We start from the raw sequence: 19,436 nt of genomic DNA, 5'->3' as shown, positions 1-19,436 counted from the left end.
GCTGCGTAATTGCCACCTGGTGGAAAGTAAAGGAACCCCAACAACTGCCAGCCAGCCAGAAGATACCAGCCTGGAGGAAGGGAGCCTTCCAGCCTCTGAAACTGTGAGCCAGTAAGTTCCTGTTTTTAAGCTAATCCACTGTATAGCATTTATTTTAGCAGCCAGGAAACAAAAACACCTTCCTATACAAGATGGGGCAAATCAAATCAGATCTTAGGAGATATGCTTCTCGTCTTTCATAGGAGAGATCGAGAAAACAGCCTGTCAATATGATCTAGTCATCTCTCCCATGGAGAAATTTGGCTGTGGGATGAATGTAAAGTTCCTAGTTTTTGAAACTAGAGTGGGCTTTTTGTTTGTTTGTTTGTTTTTGAGTACCGTTAGACCTTTCAGAACTAAAAGATATATACAGAACTAAAAGATATTTTTTAAGGTAGCTGTGCATATAGGTCCTTATTTCTACATGTATAAAAACGTGTCCTACTGAGACCTGAAAGAGGAGCCTGCTGATCTCACTGAGCGTGCTGTCCGTCCCCTTGGGTGGGGGTACAATTGCAGCTGATTAAGGCAGAGAAATTAGAGTGGCTGACTCTAATTGAGTCAAAGCAGGACTCAAATGCTTTGTTCTTATTTGGATCATTTAGGAAAAGCAGATGGATTACCCGAATGATCTCTTTAAGACTTGTTTTTGGCCATGATGATTAGCAATGATTGGACAGTTCCGTTTTACACTTTGATTAAAACATCAACAACTTGCCTACAGGCGACAACTTGCCTAAAATATTAGATTCTAATAGTTTCTGCAATCCAAGACCCTGTGCGAATATGGGCAAAGATGTTTGAAGGAGTCGAGCGGAGAGAAAAGTGGGCCCTTTGCAACCCTTCCTTATGAAATCACAATCATGGTGCCATTTGATTAACTGATACCCTTCTCTGGTGACAGCTGCAGGCACATCAGAGCCAGGGATTGCTCGACTAATTGAAGTGCCCTGTAGGTTCTCTTTGCCCTCAAGAACGTTTCTGATAAATAACTCTTGACCAGCTCCTTATATAGCTACAGACAGCCCCAAGAGGTTGCGATGTATTTTGGACACAATCTGATTCTCGTTTCTCAAGGGTCTCAGGCCTTTGGCTTTGTAGCCCAGGCAGACGGCAGTGGGCTCCAGAGACTGGTTCCCTAGCCCCATTACAGTCACTTGTCCTCTGAAGATTCCCTCTTATCTTGAAAGAGAGGTGCCTGGGGCTCGTCAGACCATGTTGGGCAATGGTTAAGATAGTTTGAAAGAAGGCACGTAGGGGAAATCAGAACTAGCAAAATTGCATAGGAGAAGAAAAGTGACTCTTGACTTGTTCACCTTTTGAGAGCCTTTGGGGCCTACTGAGAAGAATTTCATAAGGCCACTTGGGCATGACTTTCAGGTTGTCAGTTGTGCTTGTTTACTACTCCAAAGGGCCACATATGAAGACTGCCTGTGTTCCATGGTAGCAAGTGCCATGTAAGAACCTCAACCCAGCGGCAGCCTATGAGGACTTTGTTCCTCAGAGGGCTGTGGACCTTGCACATGCCGCAAGCTTAAGCATATTGTCATTTTCTTGTTGACTTATGTATTCCCAGCGCCAACAGCACCCAGCACATGATATATATTCAACGAATGCATGAGGGAAATGAAGCAAAGAAGCTAGTGGCTCTTTAGAGCTTTATGCTTAATCCCAAGGCAAATAGAAATTTTTAAAAGTTGCCATTCTGAATTCTAGTGATTGACGTGACTAAAAAGATTACATCTTGTAAAATCTCTGAAACTGTCTATTATTGACACTTCAGAGAATATGCTAGCCACAGAAGATGAAAACTCTACAGCTATAGTGGACAAAAGCTTTTTTTTTTAAGTACTGGGGCTGGGTATTGAACCTGGGACCTCTTAAGTGGGAAGCCAGTGCTCAACCACTGAGCCACATTGGCTCCCATGAGTTGGTTTTTTCATTTGTTTGCTTGTTAGTTTTTTTGTTTTCAGAAGGCACCAAGTACCAAATCTAAGACCTTCCATGTGGGAAGCCGGCTTGAGCCACATCCATTCCCCCAAAGGCTCACTTTGGAAGTAATGTTGTAGAAGGAAAGCTACTGTGATTTTTTATCAGTGACCTTGATGCATTCTGGGACTTCCATCCCCTTCCCTTCCAAATCAGCATGACAACTCATGCTCCAAGCCATTGCTGGCTTCCACAGAACATGCTGTCCCGAATAGCAGCCTACTTTCTAACCTACTCTCCAAGAATACTCTGGAGAAAGATACTTTCCACCTTCCTTAGGTCGACTTTTCTTATTGGAAGCACATCTTCTCTAGGGAGTGTAAATAGAGGGGGAAGAAAACTTCCAGGGAAAAGAAGGAGTCAGGAATTGAAAAACTCTCTCAGGTTCTAATCATGGCAGCCCATATTTAATGTGAAACCATAACTGTGGAGTGAGAGCTATTCAGAAATGTTTACCCAGGAGTGTAGCAAGCTGTAATATATGAACTGACTTTGGAGTAACATGTAATATGCTTAACCTAACATTGCAATCAGGGGAGCTATTTTTAAAGAATAAAACAACTAGGGAGAATAAATATCATTAATACAGAATGAGTGACATGGGAGTTCCCAGTGAACAAGGGATTTTCTCACTCTGACATCAGATTCTAATTGCAAAGGGATCATCTTAGTTGTCACTAACCTGCTTTAAAAAAATAATGTAAAATATAATTTGTTAGCTATAAGACCCATAGGTCTTGGGGTTGGTGGGATAGTTCCTGAAACCTTACTTGGTGGGGTTTCCACTTGGTGTTTACCCCAGGAGAGTAATAGTTAGACTGGTTGCCATGGCCAAAACCCAGCTCTTGACAGCTCTCTCAGGTGTGGTCAGTGGGTTTTTCTTGGATGAGGGAAAAGCAAACAGAACACTTGAATTATGACAGCTGCCCCGATTCTTAATTTCTCTACTTTGTTCAGATGTATTGGTATCCATGGACAGTAAAAAGGTCCTGCGACCCTGCTGGGGCTTCATGGACCAACATTCACGGTCAGTACAAAGGGAGACTTGTAGGCAGGCCAGGAGTGGACATGAAGCACAAGATGCCCATTAGCGGAGCAGGGTGCCATGGCTGGATGTAGCCTGAGAGTCTTGCCATATTCTGTCTCACAGGCCCCCAACTGGCCAAGATGGGGGATACTTAGAAGGATCTCTTGCCTTGTTTCTGGGACACTCCTTTTGATTTGGCATTGGTCTAGTCCAACATTTCCTAAAAATGATGCTGTAAGATGTTAGTATGAATCTTTATAAAAGGGGAGAGTGCTCTATGTGCTGGGAATTTCCATGAAAACAAGCGTCTCGTTTGATTGTTTCTCAAAACCATTTGTGAGAAATGCTTGTCTGCATGCATTAGAGGGAACCCCTTCCTGTTTCAAGTCCACACATTACACTTATTTTTTATGCCTATATCATGTAATCTAGGATCATTAGTGGCCCTATTTCCTATCATAATGCATATGGCTGGAATGTGAAGGAAAACGTGAGAAAGTTCACTTTGTCCTTTTCTCAGGCACTGCACATTTCTGGGGAAATTGAGGGACCAAAGATCAGCTGATAAGTAATCTGCTTCTAGGTAGAGAGACTAGGTAGGCAGGGAGTTGGAGCCAGTGAGCAAGCCTCCTGAGGTAGCACTGCAGGGCAACCAAATGCCCAGTGGCTCAGGGCTTCAAAACTTGACTCTGTCCCTGTTCAATGGGGATAACTTTAGCACCCATGTCATAGAGGGGTTTGGAGGATTCAAAGGAATAATGCACATCTAGCACATTGCATGGTATCTGGCACACAATAAATGATGATCATCATCATTTGAGAACCCTGAAATAAAGAGAAATAATACCATTTAGATAAAGCTTTAATTTGGCAAATCTTTCATAAAACTCATTAAGCTGATGCCCCAAGAAGAGGATAAATTTTATATTCTCCTGGACTGTAATAAAATGTTCATTTCTGGTTTAGCACCAACCACTTCTTTACCCTTGATACCTAGCCTGTGTTACCTTCCTGCCAACATTTATTGAGCTTTTATATTCTAAAATGTAGAATATCTAGTTCTAGATCATGGAGATGTGAAGATAAATAATTCATTATATGTTTTTCAAATTCCTTATGGTCCAGTAAAGGAGATAGTCAATTAAAGCACAATGTGATAAGTGCTGCAATTCAAGGGACAATTGGGAGAACCTGATACCCCTGGAACATAGTGGCTCCTCAAAAAAATTTCAATCAAATAAAGGAGTATGCGGGAAGTGGACTTTGCCCAGTGGTTAGGGCGTCCGTCTACCACATGGGAGGTCCGAGGTTCAAACCCCGGGCCTCCTTGACCCGTGTGGAGCTGGCCATGCGCAGTGCTGATGCGTGCAAGGAGTGCCGTGCCATGCAGGGTGTCCCCCGCGTGGGGGAGCCCCATGCGCAAGGAGTGCACTCCTTAAGGAGAGCCGCCCAGCGCGAAAGAAAGTGCAGCCTGCCAGGAATGGCGCCGCACACACGGAGAGCTGACACAACAAGGTGACACAACAAAAAGAAACACAGATTCCCATGCCGCTGACAACCACAGAAGCGGACATAGAGAATGCAGCAAATAGACACAGAGAACAGACAACTGGGGGGTGGTGGGAAGGGGAGAGAAATAAATAAATCTTTTAAAAATAAAGGAGTATGAACAAATGAATCTAATTCACACTGAGTATGAAAGAGGTTATCTTTGATTTGTAGAGTAAGATAATTTTTGAGTTTTAAAAAGATTTCTCCCTCCCTCCCTCCATTGTCTGCTGTGTCCATTCGCTGTGTGTTCTTTGTCTGCTTGTATTCTCATTAGGCGGCTCCAGGAACCGATCTTTGGACCTTCCAGAGTGGGAGAGAGGTGATAATTCACCTCAGCTCCCTAGTCTGTTGTGTTTCTTACTGTCTCTCCTCTGTCTCTTTTTGCTGTGTCATCTTACTCCATCACCTTTCCACGTGGGCCAGCACGCCTGCACAGGGCATCCCTTCTGCATGGGGCGGCACTCCTGCGTGGGGCAGCATTCTGCATGGGCCAGCTTGCCACACAAGCCAGCTTGCTTTCACCAGGAGGCCCTGGGTATCAAACCCTGGACCTCCTATATGTTAGGCAGGAGCCCAATTGCTTGAGCCACACTCATTTCCCAAGTTTTGAGATTTTAATCCATAATTTCTTCCTGCATTCTCCTGTTTGTCATTCTAAGCAGGAGTCTCATTTTGTAGTTTTTTGGTCCCAGAAAAAACTGCCAAGGAGAAAAGCAGAAGCAGCAGACAAAAGCCTGAATTTGGAAGGGCTGGCTCCCACTGTAGAGGTTATCGTGGGTATCCAAGAAGGAGAGTGGAGAGCTGAGAGGCATACAGGGATGGTCTGAGGGCCTCTGAGAAGCACTTGGGCCTGAGAAGGGGTGGCAGTGAGATACACAGGGGTGCCTGGCCCTGGGAGAGTGAGGTCCCGTTGCCTGTTGTATGCCATGGAAGCAGAGAGCACCAGGCTTCAGGGGCACCGTGGGCTTGGATGACGATGCTGTCAGAGGCAAGCAAGACTAGGACTAGAGGCCATGGGCCTTCGGAATCCTGACCCACTGTGGGAGGTGGAGCACATCCCACTCAAGACAGACGGAATTCCCTTCTGGCTTGACGGGATCGGGGCTCGGAGCAGTGGTCTTAAAGTGGTCTTAAGTGGGGTGGTCTTAAAAAAGTAAAAATAAAAATTCCTTGCACACTGGAAGATTGTCACTTACTGCTTCTTCCCTGGACAAACACCCAAACTTGAGGCTTGCCTTTTGACTGTGGTCAATTGAGATGTTCAATTCCAAGGGTTTCTTCCTGAGGATCAGTTACATACGAGCTTCAAGGCTGAGGTCCAAAGGGACTGTGAAATCAACTTGAGGCAGACACAAGAGGAGACAACCTGAGCTCCAAATCAATATATCCAATTGCCTACTGGTCCTCAAACTCACACCCAAAGCCAGTTTAGAGCCTCAGCTTGAGCAAAACAAAATCTCTCCGGGCTGTGGTTTCCTCATCTATTAAGTCAAAGAAATATATTGAATAATTATTCTTTTTCTTTCAGCTCAAAATCACAACTCTAAGACTTTCCTGATCCTTCTCAGCTGGAACCAATTTCTCTCCTCTGGACATGAAACGTTTATTTGAACCTTTAAAGTATTGCATCAATTCATTCAGCACACCACTTGTTTTGTCAAAAGTATGCCAAGAGTCCGGCTGGAGGAAGAAAGGGTAAAGAGGCAAACAAGGCAGACATGGCCCCTGCCTCCACAGCAGCTCTACTGCTGCACAGATGGGTTTCAACCCCCTGCTGATACTCTAAGGGAGTTGCATAACTCCATTAGGGCTTGGCACAAAGTAGGTACAAGAAATGTTTGCCTGAAGCATGAAAGGCCCTTGTGCACCTAAACTTACCTGCTCACAGGACTCTGCTCTTGGATGAAGATCAGGAGCCAGGACCAGGAGCCAGCAGGAAGCCCAGTAGGGAAGAAGTGGGCTCGGGCTTTCCCCATGTGTTGCCCCTTTTAACACAGTGGGGGAAGATGGAAGAGTCTAAGTAAAAGGGCAACAAATTATCTAAGGGATGGTCCTTTTTTTTCAAGCACTGGATTGAGATTTTAAAGAGATTCTTCTCACTCCAGATAGAGGAATCTAGGTTATTTTTTTCTTTTGCTTAAGTAAAGACAGATGCTCAGAAAGGTGTAAATCATAGAGGCTTTTAAAGGTGGCAAGGACAAGTGATCGTTTTGGTTCAGATCGTTAAAATACTCCAAGAATGCTCATAATCAAGCATCAAGAATGTAAACATGATATTAAGAAAAAAACCCTTATAAGGAGTTATGAAATAAACAAGGCAATGTTGTTAAAGTTGGTCAGGTTCTATAATAGACATTGGCTCTGTAGCTTATCAGAGCTTTTCTTCTCAGCAAATTTTCAAACAGCAAAAACGAACAGACTCCTGGAACTACAGTGTCAAACACTATTCAATGGGTAGTCTCTGGATGGGAAAAACCTGTTATGGCACATATGTTGTATTTCATTTCTGTCTCCTGTCATTCATTCTGGTAGCTTTTTGTGTGTATTTGATCTATGAGGACATTCAGTTTGGGACTGAAAAAGATGGTACTTTTGAGCCAGACAGATTCCATTTTCCAGGCCAACTGTAAGGACTCTAAGTACCTGCTGAGATGACAGTTCCATCAGCAAAGAAAACCACGGCATGGCATTCAGCACAGAGCACTGGTGGGTCTGGTTCTCTAGTAAATTAAGTGTAAACACCATAGGTTTATTTGAAACACCAAGACTTTTAGGGTTGAAAGCTATACGAAGACATGATTTCTTGCTGCAATACACAAAAATTTATTTCAGACTTGTTTTTCTTTTCTGAAGGCAAAATAGAATAGAACTGAACATCAATGAATTTTGTACAACAAAAACAGCTTTTGATATGGAACGGACGGTCCATGGGCATTTTTAAATCTTGGAATGGCTTCCCTTTTTCAAAGTCATGCTTTCTTGCAGTCCACAAGGAGTTGGCACGGAGGAGATGGTGGCAGCCTGCTGGGTGAGGTGAGTGGGAGGCCGGCCCGCTTCCCTTAGATCCGCGTTAGCTGGTGCCACAGACTGGATGGGAGGATGCTTTCTACTTTCTCCATGACAAAGTTTAAAGGAGCAAACAAAGTGCTGAGGAACTGCAAAGAAATCAGAAAGAAAAAGAAGTCAGCCAGGATCGCCTCAGGACTATAATACAGACCTCTCCCACCTATCTGCATGCTCTGCATCTTAAGTCTCTGCATTACTGAAATCTCAAAAGGCATACAATTTCATATTTATGTTTATAGGAAACAAAGATTGACTATCAAACCTGCATTCCAGCCCCTCAGCTCTGTTAGATAAAGGGAAGTGTCTGCTGACAGCCCCCTTCTCTCCTCTGACAGCTGGCCCACAGTTCTGAGGTCTTCCAACTAGTCTGCAGGATCTGCTGGCTGTGCATGCAGATGACTAGCGTGGGCAGAAGGGTTCAAAAATGATGACAGCTTAGAACGCTTGTTCTCCTAGCTGAGTGAAGAACTCACTTTAAATGAAAAGGCAATTTTTATAAAGTCAAGGTTGTTAGATGGGCATGCACTGCTTTGGGGTCCTTTGTCTTTCCAAACACCTGCTCAGCCTTTACTCTTTTCCGATTGGCCTGATTAGCAGTGCGCTCATCCGAACCTGGGGGAAGGCAGCCAAAGTGGCTTTTCCATGAGGACACATCCTTGTTGAAGAGGTGCTGTTCTAGGTGGACCTTTGTAAACTCTTTTGTTTGGTTACTAAACTCCTTCCTGCTTTCTAGGTAGAGAATAATGCTCATTAGCTGTGCCTTTTAAGGAAGCCAAGTGCTTTAGTCTGAGACTCATTTAACATCATTTCATACATTCTGACCATGTTCTTGTAAAGAACTAGCCTCATTCCACAAACCATTCAACATCTGGCAGAAGAGGTACCCTAACCCACATAGGGGGAGAGGGAGTTTGGATAGTTTCCTTCCCCTTTGTGTGTTCATAACCAAAGCATCATCTTGCTATGGTTCAACACTTAGTTCTTGTACTGTGGCATTCTTTGTCCTAATCCCTTGTTCACGGGCACAGCAATGACAAAAATTTCCTACAGCAAAGTAGTGCAGATGTGACTACATATACAGAGGCGGAACCTGGTTCAGATGTCAGTCAGGTTTAGTAGGCAGTGCATTTAATGGAGTTAAACAGGTCCCTTTACTGGTCATATGTTCTATGGATTTGGGTCCTTTAAAGGTGTGGTAGGCAAGTTTCCCAAATTCACTTGATTTCAGAATCTTTCCTTCTCCTCCTTTTTTTAAAAAGGATTGTCTTAAGAGATCAGTAGGAAAAAACACAAAAATGCTCCTCAAGATAGCATAAGAAGACTTGATCAAAACACTCCGATCACCACCAATGATTTCTAGTCAGATGGCTGAGTAAGTTTAGTCAGTTGTTTTGTTCCATTTTCCCTTTTCATGGTTCACATTTGTTTCCTTTCTTTGTTGCAGTGAGGTTCATTGGCCGGCAGTTAAGTTACACTTAGTACCCTAAAAGTGGGTTACACAACTGAGTAGTTTATGGGTATGATCCTCTTTCCAAGTCAGAGTATCCATTTTTTTTTTACATAAACAATAAGTGTATAGTAATAGTTGTGAACTTATAAAACAAACATACATAGCTTCATACAGGACTCTCATAACTTACCCCACCATGAAGACCCTGCATTGTTGTTAACATTTTTAACTAATGATTAAAGAGCATTGTCAAAATATTACTACTAATCAAAGTATTTCCCCCCACCCATCCTATTATTATCTTTATATCATTTTTGCATGAACATATGTAAACAAGTGTATAGTAAAAGTTGTGAACTTACAAAGCAAACATAATAATGTTATACAGGGGTCCCATACATGAACCCTCCACCAACACCTTGCATTGTCATGAGATATTTGTTACAGATTATGGAAGAATATTGTCAAAATCTTCCTACTAATTATAGTCCTTATCTTTTAAAAAAAAAAAAAAAGATATGAAATTATTCTCCATCTTGGGTTCTTTTGCATCAATTAAATATATTTACTCAGTGAGGCACTTAAGTGCTGGGTAATATAAAAAGGAGTCTAGGACAAAAGTCCCTCTGTCCGAAAGCTCAAAGTCCAGTGGGGAAGGGAGCCACTAAGACATATATGCAGCAAAGTAACAGGACCAGATAGACCATGCTAGGAATCAGGCTAAAGCTCAAACAGCGCACCAAGAGGGTTTAGAAAAGGAGGAGATACATGAAACAATTGGGGAAAAAAATTTAAACAAGGCAACTAAAATAAAATTATTAATGTTTGGAATATCACACAAAAGATACGGGGTAAGGATGGTAAGGAGAGAAAATATGAGTAGGTTGGGTACTCTAGGAACAAAAATGGGAAAGCAACTGATAGAACCATAAAATAGTAAAGAATTCAGCTTAGCAGAAATAGAGACAGAGTTCAGAAGTGACTGGATCTTTTCACAAGACTTGCATGCTACTTTATTGGAATTGTAGTTGGTGCTGGGTTTAAGATATATGTAGGGGATTTGAATCTCTGGACTGATAATATGACACCCAGGCCCAGAGCCTCAACAGACTTCAGCTCCTACACTTTGACTTATTGGACTTACTCCACTCAGCTAACATGGAGTTGAAGAAGGTCAACCACCACAACATGGAGCCTAGAGTGTCTACAACTAGAAGCGGGAAGAGTGCATCCAGTACCCATGTAGAATCTAAGCCCTCACTTGACATAGGTGTGCAATGGACACAACCAATCCAATGTCCACAGAGAAAATGTGGAATGGGTGTGGGAACGGTAGCCATGGGGGCTGCTGGGTGTGGGGAACGGGAGGAAGAGATGAGATGTGGAGGCGTTTTCGGGACGTGGAGTTGTCCTGGATAGTGCTTCACGGACAATTACGGGACACTGTAGATCCCCCCAGGGCCCACTGGATGGAACGTGAGAGAGTCTGGGCTATGATGTGGACCATTGACTATGGGGTGCAGTGATGTTCAGAGATGAACTTACCAGGTGCAATGGATGTATCACGATGATGGGAGAGAGTGTTGCTGTGGGGGGAGTGGGGGGCGGGGGCGGTGGGGTTGAATGGGACCTCATATAATTTTTTTAATGTAATTAAAAAATAATAATAATAAAAAAAAAAAAAAAAAAGAAGTGACTGGAATGCTGGGAAGGGACTGGAAGGTCAAGCTGGATTTGCAGTTAAGAAATAGGCAGCTTATTAGTGCTTGGGGAAAGGTGGGGTGGTTCTCTTTTTGCAAGTGATTGTAGATATATGGCCAATTTCTCATAACCTTCTGGAATTATCCTTTGTTGAGAGCACAAACCAAAGATCTGTTACTTGATGATTGTTCATGTAGGATGCTCACCCTTTAGAATGGACTGCCTATTCTTTTCAGTTCAGAGCTGAAACAGGGTCCCACCCCTGAAAGCTGTTGGAGAGCAGTGTAGAGACACTGAGCCCTAGGCGGAATAGTTACTGCTCCAGCTGCCTCTGAAAGAGCTTGTAGAATCCTGGTCGTCAGGGAGGGGCTAATATGGAGCAAGTTGAGTGACTGCATTAATTCAAAATGGGAAAATTATAAAATCGAAAAGATGTAATTAAATATATGTGGGTGTGAGGGGGAATGGAGGGGAGGATTGAGACAGAAATATCAGGGTATCAGTGACGGCCAAAAACTCCATTTAACATAGCATCTACTGGGAAGCGGATTTGGCTTAACTGATAGAGCATCCGCCTACCATATGGGAGGTCCAGGGTTCAAACCCTGACCCTTGTGGTGAGCTGGCCCACATGTAGTGCTGATGCACGCGAGAAGTGCCGTGCCATGCAGGGGTGTCCTCCATAGGGGAGCCCCACGTGCAAGGAGTGCACCCCGTAAGGAAAGTCACATGGTGTGAAAAAAGTCCAGCCTGCCCAGGAGTGGCGCCACACACACAGAGTTGACGCAACATGAGCAAGATGATGCAACAAAAAAGAGATGCAGTTTCCCAGTGCTGCTGACAAGAACACAAGGGGACACAGAAGAACACATACCGAATGGATGCAGAGAACAGACAACTGGGACAACTGGGGAGGATGGGGAAGGGGAGAAAAATAAATAAATAATAAGTCCTTTAAAAAAAAAACCCACAGCATTTACCTGTAATACTCAACTCCATAAAGATGAGCTAAGTACTAAAGTGGTCTGGATAAACCAAAAGATTCAGACAGGTGTTGGAAGATGGGGTTTAATAAACGGAGTGATACTGCTGGTGAAGTTATCATATCCTAAATACTTGAACAAAAACAGATTTAGAGCTGCTGGAGGTGTGACCAAGAGGGGAAGTGGAGTTAGATGAGAGGCATCACTCAAAGTCTGTACTCTGAGCAAGTTCATACACTAAAATGTGGGAATATCAGAGAGCCTCAACTTGGGCTGCAGAATGAATGGAAATATTGTTATAAAGTTTGTTCAAAATAAAGGCTTCTGTTTGTTTATTTGGGGCACCTGACCTGAATTGAATAAAAATCACAAAAAAACCAAGTGTACTTCAACCTGTTTGATGCCTGCAATTGTTCCTCTTCCCACATTGCACAGTAAGACACAGTGGTCCTTGTTTCTCTAGAGTGCACCTGCCCTTCTCAACCTGGTTCCCCAAGAGTTAAATTAAGCCTCAAATGCCTCCAATGTATGCAATTAATTACTTCTCTTCCTTATATCTGAATCTGCCATCCTTGGGAAAATTTAGAAAAGAGTACATTGAATCTTCTCCTAGAGGGCTTAATTTTCTTGCAGAACCCTTATTGTGATATGCTTCTTTTGACTAAGCTACCTTTCTTCGCAGCACCCCATATCCTCCTTCCTACCCCACACCCAGAAGGAAACAGCAGACAACACAGTGAGGCATCTGAAGCTGCTAAGCCCTTTCATTTAGTAACCAGATAAAGGTTGCTGGCTTTCATTAGGAGATATATTTTTTTTAAAAGTTTGCAAGAACATACCTTGCTTGGGTTGCTCTTCTGTGTTACTTTGCATGATTTAAAATCAGTCAATACTTTTTGGCCAAAGAGTCAACCAAAGCACAGAGAAACAGCAGTTTTACTTATAGGCTTAGGGAGAAATTTATTGTCTGAAACGTTAAGTCTGAGTGAGTAACACCAGGCAACCTTGAAACAACCCATCTATCTCAATGCCCAGAATCCTCTATCCAAAGGACAGAGATACATCATCAAATTTTAAGCTAAAATGCACCATAATTCAACTAATGTCTTTTCCTGAGAAAAAAGCAACTGAAATAATATGAGAGAGTGACACCTCAGTCCCCTGAGCCTTCTTTTGCTGAAACACCATTATTTATAAGGTCATTGCTCGCCACATGCTTCATTAACATTCAAAAGGCCTCTGCTTATCTGAAGAAGTTCCAGGTGCCCTATGGCAATCAGACAATTGACAGTTCACTGTAATCAATACCAGACTTCAAAGAGGCCAGGGCCTATAGGTGAAGAAGAGAGTCAGAAGTGGGGGGGGGGGGCTCAATCTCAAGGAAGGGGCAAGACTAGAGCAGTAGAGACAGAGTCCTTGAAAGCAGAAAGGGTCGGAACGCTGACCTTCCCACATTCTGTGCCGGCTGGGTTTGGAAAGATAACTTATTTATATGAGCAACCTTATCTAGGGTAACCAAACATTCTAGGAGGAGTTCATCCAAAATCATTGAGGCAGATTAGATTGGGGGGTGGGGGTACAAGGGAGGGAAGTCTGTTGAAGCCTCATTTTACTATTTTTTAGTTGCTCACACTGTGGGTTTCCCTACTGGCGGCATATCAACATGTAAACACACTGGAGAGTTCCCAAGCTGCATATAGCCTGGGGGATGGCAGTATAATCTCTCTGCATCTACTAAAAGTCATTATCCCAGGGACTTTATCTCAGGGGAGGGCTCAGAAAATCATTTTCACAAGCTGCAAATGGCTGCACATAGCCTGCAGGGCAGTTGCGATAACCTGCCTGGCGTGGGGGCTGGGAGGTTGGGGTGGTTTCTTGAAGGTCCTGATGAAGTGACAAGGGGGGAAATGTGGCGAAGACTCTGGGGGCAGGGTGGGGAGGAGGACAGAGATGGGGCTTGTCTCATACAGGCCATCCATCTTCCTTTCCCACGAAGTCTCTCCAGACGTTTTGGAAACTGCTAAACCTCAGTGAAAGGCAAGATGAATGTGATCCCCCAGACTGAGGTTTAAAAGCAAACATCTAAGCTACATTTTAAAATTATAAGTAGGCTGACCAAACTACCACACCTTAGCCCCTAAACCCATTTTTAATTTTCATTTAATGAATCATTTGATCCTAGACTCAAAACTAAAGCTTTGGAAACATTAAATCAGGAGAGTGACTCCTTGTCAGATATCTGTGGTGACTACACCTTTCCAGTATTCTGGAGAGACAGCTGTACAGCCTTCCCTAAAGAACTTCCAGGCACATTCTCTTTACCATCCCTATACCTCCCAAACCCTCCCTTGCTAAACTTGTTTCAGGCAGTTAGGTGTCTGAAATGAAGTCATTTCATTCTGTGAAGTGGTTTTCAACCTGGTTGTACACTAGAGTCACTGGGGAGCATTTAAAATTTCAGATGCCCATGCTGTACCCTAGACCAATCAAGTCTTAGCCCCTGTGGGTAGGCGTGGGGTGGTACTCAGGCTCAGTATTTTTCTAAGCCTCCTAGATGATCCAAAGTTACAGCCTGCATAAAATCACTTATCTGTAGAAAAGAGTCAAAGCCATTGTCTGGACAGCTCCAGGCATACCATATGCCTATAAAATGGCTGCTCAACGTTCAACTCTCTCGAAACCACTGTTCTTGGAAGGAAGTACAGCAGGGTCCTGGCCACCCCCCCCCTCCTTCTTCAGAATCTGCTGGGGTTCCTTTTTGAAAATACAGATTGCTGGGTGCTAAAACCCAAGATTCTGAATTTCTGGCGGCAGGGCAGCTATATGTTATGCACGCAAGTAGAAAGAATCTCTTCTGTTCCAATCCAAAATTCCTACTATCAGTCAGTTTAATAAAGAATACTGGACCAGTGATGGACTTTTACAAATATGCTTTAAAATGTTTTTAGGAGTAAGAGTAATTGTGTAATATTGTAAATATATTCTTATTTTCAATTTTGCTAAGTTGTACTCTAATCTACACTGAGTTTTAGCAACTTCTTTACTCAGAGGTTGAGTCAGGAATAGAAGAAAATAATGAAGAGTGTAGGCCCATAAATTAAAGAACATCCAAGCAAGTAACTTGGCTTAGAAATCATGTCATGCACAGAAGACTTAAGGAAATTTAAGGTATTAAATTCTGCCTAGAGAAAAGAGAAGGTAGTGAGTGAGTTAGAGGTTAGAAATGGCGATGAATGTATTAGGTGTTTTAAGAATTTGCAAGAGGAAGTAGAGTTGTTCTGTCTAAATTCAGAAGGTAGAATAGGAAAAATACGTAAAATTAAATGAAAGCAGATTTTATCAGTATAAGGAAGAGCTCTGAATAATCCAGAGCTCATTCTGAGTGATCCAGAGAGGGCACCAAGGTTAAAGAGGTGAGCTCCCCATCCCTGAAAATATTCAAGAAGAGACTAAATAAGTTCCATCAGGGATATTGTTGATGGCAATTGGTTCAAGGCCCTTTGCAGCTCTCAAAGTCCATATAAGTATTAAAGAAAAGAAGAAATACTAAGCTGTGTTTAATATTTACACTGATTCTTTCTGCAGAAACCACTACCATTTATTTATTTAATAATCATTTATTGAAAACTTACTATATGGAAGGCACTGTGCAAAGCTTTGGTGATACAGAATTGGGGAAGACACAGTCCTGCTCTCAAGGAGCTCACATTCTAAAGGGGGTAAAGACAAGTTTTCAACTTCTTATAATACAATAAATGTGATAATACAGGTATTCATGGAATACTGTGGGATCAGAGGAGAGACACCTAACTCAGCTTGGGAGAAACTTAAAGAGAGCTGAGTGTAAAAGAATGAAGTGATGTTAGTGAAGTGGACAAGTGGGGCTGCTGGTAAAAAGCATGCCACACAGGGCAAAGAGCACGTGTAGAGGCACTGAGGTGTGCAAGACCCTAGATCATCCGGGTATGGAAAGTAATTCACTATGGCCTAAGAGTAGTGTCCGTATAAGAGTTGGGAGAGATGAGGCTGAAGACACAAGCAAGGGCAAGGGCAAAAAGGGCCTTGTATGTCAAGCTAAAGAACCAGGACTTTATTTTGAAGTTGTTGAAAAACCATTGGAGAAATTCAAGCAGGGAAGTGACATGCTCAGATTTGCAATTGAGAAAGATCATTCTTGTGTCAGTATGAAAGACTTGCAGAGGATAAGACTGAAAGCAAGGAGACCAGTTAAGACTATTGTAGGAGTCCAGGCAAGAAGTAACAAGGCCCTAAACTAAGAGAGAGGACATGGGAAAAGAAAGGAGATGAATCACATTTACTGAATGCCTAGATGCTTAGGAGGTTAGAACTGACAGACTGTGAAGGCTACCACAGATCAGATGTGGGGCACGAGAGAGGAAGTGTTTGGGAAAGCTGCTGAGTTTCTCCCTTGAGTAACTCGGTGGATGGGCAGTGCCACTGGTGGAGGTCAGGAATACAGGAGGAGAAGTTGTGGTGGTGGGGGAAGAAGAGTGATGAGTTCAGTTTTGGAAATGTTGAGATTGAGGTGCCGGTGGGATTTCCAGTTCATCTTCAACACGTATGAAAATACTCTTGCAATTCCAGTCCCTGAACTCTGCCGAGCAGAAAATGTCAATCATCTGGAAAGGGATTAAATCAACCCAACCAAGTTAGAAATCATCCTTTCTGACTCCACTTGCCTTGAAATCTGAATGGAGTCCCCAGGAAACAACTGATACTCTTTTCCTTGTTCCCTATGCTTGAAACTCATGTGTAGCAAAATCATACATTTATCTTCAATGCATAAGTAGTTTTAAATGATCAGTTTCCAAGAAGGTAACAATAGTTCTTGCCTATCGATACAGATGGTTTTTTTTATTAAAGCGACTCTGTACAACCTTTAGTGGATTTCTATATGTTATGATAGTCTACTTCTTAATAGTATAAGCCCGTCACACCCCCTCAATGCATTCCCCAAGCAAGCCAAGGGTTTGTAGCCATTAAAAATGGTTTATTTAATCATATTTGAAAATGTAAATCTCACCCTTCTTAAAGGTAAGACCCATAATATCCAAAGATAAGAAATAACATCATATATCTTTCATTTGCTAGAATTCTCTCAATTACTTATTTTATCATTTTAGGTCTTGTGCATTTTTTGGAAACTGCTGAAAATATTTTTTGTGGAGTGTGGCAAGGCATGTGTCGAACAAACAACTTGTACTTTTTTCATTTGACCTTCAACTCTCTGATTCCAGTGATGCTAATGAAAATTAAACAGTAAGCAAATGGTCAATACAGGCTCATAGCCATTTGTAAATGACAACCCCCATTTTCTCTCACACTACATCTTTTGACTTTTTCTGTCCCTTTCCTGAGGCTTCTTTCCACGCAAATACTCACAGCTTTTGCAAAGACCCCCATAAGTTCCGGGAACTGATGTGTCAGGAGGGCCAGCATGGCTGTGAAGGAACATAATCCAGCAGTAAAGAGAATAAAGAAGGGAAGCTCCTTCTTGGGGTAAACTGAGACTTCATGGAAAGCTGTGGAGAAGACCAAAAGGGAAATATTAGGGCTGGAGTAAAATGCATTCTAAGGCAATTCCTATGGTGGGACTGACTTTTTTAAAGCTTTGGCTGAGGCATGCTGGAAATTTTAAAAAGGTAGGGCACCTGAATGAACCATACTAATCTTCTGACCCAGCCTTTGGCCTTCTCCCATGTTGCTGTTTAATCTTCAGCACTCTATCTAGAGGTATGATAGAGTTAGACATTCACGGGCAGGGATAAATACAAATAAAACGAAACTTTATTCAAATTATAAAACCCATGTTTGTGTGTTGTAACTATAAGATACTGATATAAATGAAGTTGTTAAAAGGGAAGGGTGGTAGGAGAGAGGAAGAGCCTGGATGTGATCCTTATCACAGGATAATTTGATAATAACTATTTAGCCTGAAGAGTCAAAACAATGTTATAATATTTCCCACATGCGGTATGAGCCACTAGACTAGTGGCTAGTTTGTCCTCAAGGACAAAGTTTTCCTTTTCCAGGTTTTTATACAGTGCTGAGGTTCCATGTGTCCTCTGTACATGTTAAACCAACTCCTGGTGTGTGACCCACAAAATGCTCAGTAGGGAGAGTGCACACACCCTGCCCCACAAATCCTTGGCTGGCAATGATGCCAGAGTCCTGGGGCTGCCCTTGCACCCATGCACGACTCATCTGCAGCTTCCTCTGAAGCCAGTGCTTCCTTTTCAAACTCCAGTCTGGGCAGACCACAACTGACCAAGAGAAGAGCTCAGGCAGAACCCTCCACAGTGGACCAGTCCAGTGTCTCATCTGAATATGTAAGCCCAAACTAGCAGTCTCTGTGCTCGAGCCAATCACATGATACCTATACATCTAAATATCAGTCCATCAAGGTCTTTCCCTTTGATAAGCTTGGAGAAACAGAAAGTCAAACCCACTCACGTAATTCACTTTAATGCATATGCTATCAAAAGAGCAGGGTATGGGAGAAGGGTAATAAAAGACAAGGAACATAAACATTAATCATTCTCCCCTCTCTTCCATCCCCACCTTTAGTTACACCAACCTCATTGGCTGGAGAGAGAGATACAGAGTTGAAACTTACATGGAAGCAGCTCTCTATCTGCTGTTTCTGTGCAGATTGGGTAAGGATAAAATAGGTGTCCCTTTTCCAAGGGATAAGGGATCATCCGAAAAGCTGAAAAGATACACAATATTTTAGTGGCTCAATATTTGTCTCATAACTTCCCAATTTAAAAGGAACTTTTGAGTATTTTTATAACAGAGAACACTTCTATAAACAACTCCAAAAAAGGAGGCAAGACCTACCCAAACTCCGAGTCGTGTGCCAGATAAACTGTCAGAGATAACATGATGATGTATTATGCACACATTAATCTCACACTATATATTCTGGGCAAACCTCACAAAACTGGGTGAGGCAGGGGTGCAGTGGGGTAGGAAAGCCATCAATACCAATGCCAGGGTTTCATCATCAACAAAATATTATAAAAACGTTATAAACACTAATGCAATAACTCAAGTGATGGTAATAATAAGGCAAACCTGAATTGAAATGCTTTTCCCAGTAACAATTGTAGATTGACTTGTTGGAACTTGTTACAGATGTACAAATGTGAAAGGCATTCTACTATGTGTATTTAAAAAATATGCCTAAGTAGATTCAAATTCCAACCAAGATGGATAAAAACAAACATCTAAAAATGCAGGAGTTGGGAGGTATTTCTAAACTTTATGAAACTTTTCAATCTTCAGTATCATGTAGAAAACAGTGAATCTGGAGAGATTATTTATATTTCAGTGATGTCAGGCCACCTAAATTCTGCTTTTGTGGCTTCAGATAACATTTGGACTCACAATTGAATTATGGTTTTCCAATCAATCTATCCTTTCCCATGTGTTACTCTCCCTGCTACAATGTCATCAGCATGTTAGTCTCACTGTTCCAATGAACAGTGTTCAGGGAGGTAATTTTTCTTCAACAGATGTCCTTTAACTAAGGCATGCAACAGATATAAAATATAAAAGCTACCACCCTACTCTGGGAATGTCAGCTAACAATCCTTGCCCTCATGTG

General features: G+C 42.4%; 1 protein-coding gene across 8 annotated transcripts in view; it reads right to left on the bottom strand.

Annotated features, from left to right (window-relative positions):
• Positions 1–7,405: 7,405 nt before the first annotated feature.
• The window catches only part of ST7 (suppression of tumorigenicity 7), a 318,541-nt gene continuing 306,510 nt past the window's right edge, over positions 7,406–19,436 (bottom strand). For 5 of the 8 annotated variants that reach the window (XM_058297256.2, XM_058297254.2, XM_071215247.1 and 2 more), the window contains 3 exons: positions 18,444–18,536; positions 17,210–17,349; positions 16,198–16,446 (listed from right to left, as the gene is read on the bottom strand). In XM_058297256.2, coding sequence (XP_058153239.1) covers positions 16,327–16,446; positions 17,210–17,349; positions 18,444–18,536 — 353 coding nt within the window. In that variant the 3' untranslated portion in view covers positions 16,198–16,326. Of the gene's footprint in view, positions 7,762–16,197; positions 16,447–17,209; positions 17,350–18,443; positions 18,537–19,436 lie in introns of those variants that run through there. The other 3 variants (XM_058297257.2, XM_058297255.2, XM_004455335.4) reach the window with 1 other exon arrangement.

This window comes from Dasypus novemcinctus, chromosome 5 (genome assembly GCF_030445035.2).
Source record: "Dasypus novemcinctus isolate mDasNov1 chromosome 5, mDasNov1.1.hap2, whole genome shotgun sequence".
NCBI lineage: Eukaryota > Metazoa > Chordata > Mammalia > Cingulata > Dasypodidae > Dasypus > Dasypus novemcinctus.
Note: the sequence above shows the minus strand (reverse complement) of the source record. Positions and strands in the feature narration are given on the sequence as shown.